Source organism: Echinops telfairi, unplaced genomic scaffold (genome assembly GCF_000313985.2).
Source record: "Echinops telfairi isolate 266 unplaced genomic scaffold, ASM31398v2 ScPeMD7_7457;HRSCAF=8495, whole genome shotgun sequence".
Lineage (NCBI taxonomy): Eukaryota > Metazoa > Chordata > Mammalia > Afrosoricida > Tenrecidae > Echinops > Echinops telfairi.
Genome location: NW_022111357.1, coordinates 27,925,077 through 27,928,393, shown reverse-complemented (window position 1 = coordinate 27,928,393; position 3,317 = coordinate 27,925,077). Strand labels below are relative to the sequence as shown.

The 3,317-nt window shown below is 60.1% G+C and overlaps 1 protein-coding gene across 1 annotated transcript in view; it reads left to right on the top strand.

Annotated features, from left to right (window-relative positions):
* ARHGEF10L (Rho guanine nucleotide exchange factor 10 like) overlaps positions 1-3,317 on the top strand; it is a 160,968-nt gene that overhangs the window by 88,967 nt on the left and 68,684 nt on the right. Inside the window, exons 11-12 of the mRNA XM_045298944.1 lie at positions 1,378-1,455; positions 2,547-2,726. Coding sequence (XP_045154879.1) covers positions 1,378-1,455; positions 2,547-2,726 — 258 coding nt within the window. The remainder of the gene's footprint in view (positions 1-1,377; positions 1,456-2,546; positions 2,727-3,317) is intronic.

Below are 3,317 nucleotides of genomic sequence, written 5' to 3'. Positions count from 1 at the left end.
ACACACACACACACACACACACACACACACACACACACACACACCCACCCCACAGCCTGTTCCCATCAGAACTAGACAGACCCCAGGCGCCAGTTCCCATCGGGGCCTCTGTGGGTTTCCCGGGTCAGGAGGTTTTAGTTACTTGAGGCCATTGGGTCCCCACTGACTGCGCACCTGACCCCCAGGGCACAGCTGGCAGTGTCTGCCGGGGCTCTCAGTGCTCTCAGCTGGAGGGGGAGTCCTCCTGTGTCCACCCCCCCACCTGTCGCGTCCCCAGAAGACCCATCACAAGCAAGCAGCCCCTCCCCACCCCCGCCACTATCCTGGGAGCCACATCATTGATGATGTGTGACTTTGGGCTGACCTTGCCACCCCTGGTCTCCAGGCAGGGCAGTGGGAAGCAGTGGTCAGGGCATTCCAGAGGCAGGGGGGCAGGCCAGTCGGGGGACGCCGGCATTGATGTTCCCAGGACAGCTGGGCCAGTGCCATGGGGTCAGCCACCCCTCCTGCCCAGGACCTTCCTAGCCCTGCACCAGGGCAGACAGCTTTCCCCAACTCACACCCGACCCCTATCATGAGTTGAGACGCCGCCACCAATGCCATGAAATTCATCACAACCTTCCACTCGTGCCCCCAGAGGCTTCTGGACCCTTCTTGGGCTGTTAGTCTATCTTATGAAAGAAGTTCTGGGAAGCTTTTAACACCCTGATTTCCAGGCCAGGAAGTCAGACCCCAGGAGTGGGATCCGGCTCAGAGTTCTCCAGCTCCCCATGCTGCATTTCCTTGGGCAGCTCAGTGGGGGGCCCCTTGCTCTGCCACACCCAGGGGAGAGAGCTATGAGGTCACACGCTGCATCTGTGCTGGGCAGGCTACCCCCGAGGGTGCCGGTGCCCTCTGCTGGCTGAGCTTTTGGAAGCCGAGGTGTCTGGGGTGCTCACTGGAAGGTCAGTCCTTTGAAACCACCAGCCGCTCCGCAGTAGGAAGTTGAAGGTTCCAGTCTGGGAACCCACAGGAGTGGATCTACCCTGTCCTATAGTGTCGCTGTCCCATGGCAGGGAAGTTGGTTTGGGTTTGATCTGGGTGCAGGAGAGCCAAGTCTGGTGGGAGGGCACAAGAAAGGGGCAGGAGCGCTTTGCTCTGACAAGGGGCGGTCCTCGGGTGCCGAGGCTGGCGCAGGGGTTAGAGCCACAACGCAAGTGGGACCTGTGACTTCAGGGTAAGAAAGACTGCCCCATCAGCATGAGGCTGGGTGGGTGCCAGCTCCCTGGCGTCCTCCCTCCCCCACTCAGGCTCTGGCCAGCTCCTCAGGGGGCGCTGCCGGCTGGCGCTCTGCACAGCAGGGGGCTCGCTCTGACTGTCCTTGTCGGCCCCGGGCAGGTGGTCCGGAGACACATCCTGGGCTCCATCGTCCAGAGCGAGGGCAGCTACGTGGAGTCTCTGAAGCGGATACTCCAGGTAGGACCTGGGGGCTCCCTCGGGCACTGACCGAGGAGGACTGTGGGGAGTTGCCGGGGGAAAGGGCTGTTGCTGGCACTACGTAAGGGGCATAGCAGCGTGTTCAAGCTGGGGCACTGGGCACTCCAGAGGCGCTGGCATCTGCGGTGGTGACGGTTTCCTAAACAAGTCACCTGGTCACCGTCGTGGCTGGAGGGGCCCAGGCTGTCCTCACTGCCCTAGTGGCCCCCTCCCCATCTCCCACCACCAGAACCTGAGTGAGGTGTGCTAGCCAGCTGAGATCTTCCCCTGTCTGGGGCCTGGGGGCTCTTGGAGTCAGGCCATCAGGGTTGGAGGGCGCTACAGACCCCCTCCCCTGTCTGTTCAGTTTGGGTCCAGAGAGAGGAGCCCAGGGGTTGCCCTCTTTCTGACTGGAGAGCTTGACACTAGGCCTGGAGCCGGGTGGACATATCCCACACACCTGCTGGACCTGATGGCCTTTCCAGTTTTCCCAGTTGGTGTTGAGGCGATGCCGACTCGTGGCGGCCCTGGGTGTTCAGTGGCTGGCTGGTCAGACACCGATTGCCGGCCTTCCTTCTGACTTGCTCTTGGGTAGACTTGCATCTGCAGCCAAACACGTTCACTGCACCGCCGGGGATGGCTCCGTCCCGGGCAGAGAGCCCTGTCGGGCGAGCTTCATCCTCGGGGACCTGCCCCCATGGAGGCGGGGTTCAGTTAGACCAAAGGTTCTCAATCTGTGGGTTGCGACCCCTTTGAGGGTCAAACGACCCTTTCACAGGGGTCGCCTGATTCATAACAATAATAATATGACAGTGATGAAGTAGCAACGGAAGTGTTATGGTTGGGGGTCACCACCACATGAGGAATTGCATTAAAGGGAAGGTTGAGAACCACTGGTGTAGACTGGCCAGTGTGCCACATTCATGGGAGCCTTCTAGCAGCAAACAGGGTCAGGGGGAGCTCTCCTGACAGCAGGAAGGCCCTGTCTGGCCCTGCAAGTTGCGATGACCACAACGTGGGCGCAAGGACAGGCGGGTGGGGTGGGAGGGGCCCTGGCCTGCCCCCTGAGTGCCCCACCGCCTACCCTGCAGGATTACCGCAACCCCCTGATGGAGATGGAGCCCAAGGTGCTGAGCGTCCGCAAGTGCCAGGCGGTGTTCTTCCGAGTGAAGGAGATCCTGCACTGCCACTCCATGTTCCAGATCGCCCTGTCCTCCCGCGTGGCCGAGTGGGACTCCACCGAGAAGATCGGGGACCTCTTTGTGGCTTCGGTGGGTGTCTTCGCTGTGCGGAATGGGTGCACAGGCCACAGTCCTTAGCCATAGCTGGTGCCGACAGGTGTCTGGGGGGCGCTCTGCCCCCGATTCGTGAGACCGGGTTCTGGTCCCAGCCCAGTTAAAAAAATATTGTGCAAACCACCAGCCCCTCCTTGGGAGGAAGGCGGGCTTTCTACTCCCGAAACGAGTTACAGTCTCAGAAACCCACAGGAGCGCTTTTGCTCCGCCCTCTTGGGCCACCACGAGTCTCAGCTCACTCAGTGGCAGTGACCAGCAATGTGTGCACACCTTGTCCCTCTGCTATTGCTTACGGTGCTCCCGAGAGTCAGCGTTCTCTTCCTCTCTCCTCCATTTCCTCTGTTTCCATTGATCCAGTTTCCCAGCCCCTTCTGGCCCTCTCACCTTTGCTTTTGGGGAGCATGAGACTCGCAGACAATATTATTTATTCTGTAAGACAATCTATTCGTTAGGGGAAAGGTGACCTTCAGAAAAAGCTTCTTTGAGGGCAGTTAATCCCAGGGGCCTCTCTGGCCTCTCCTGGGGCAGTAGGTCTGGCCTCTCTCTCAGGATCATACTTTTGTTCTA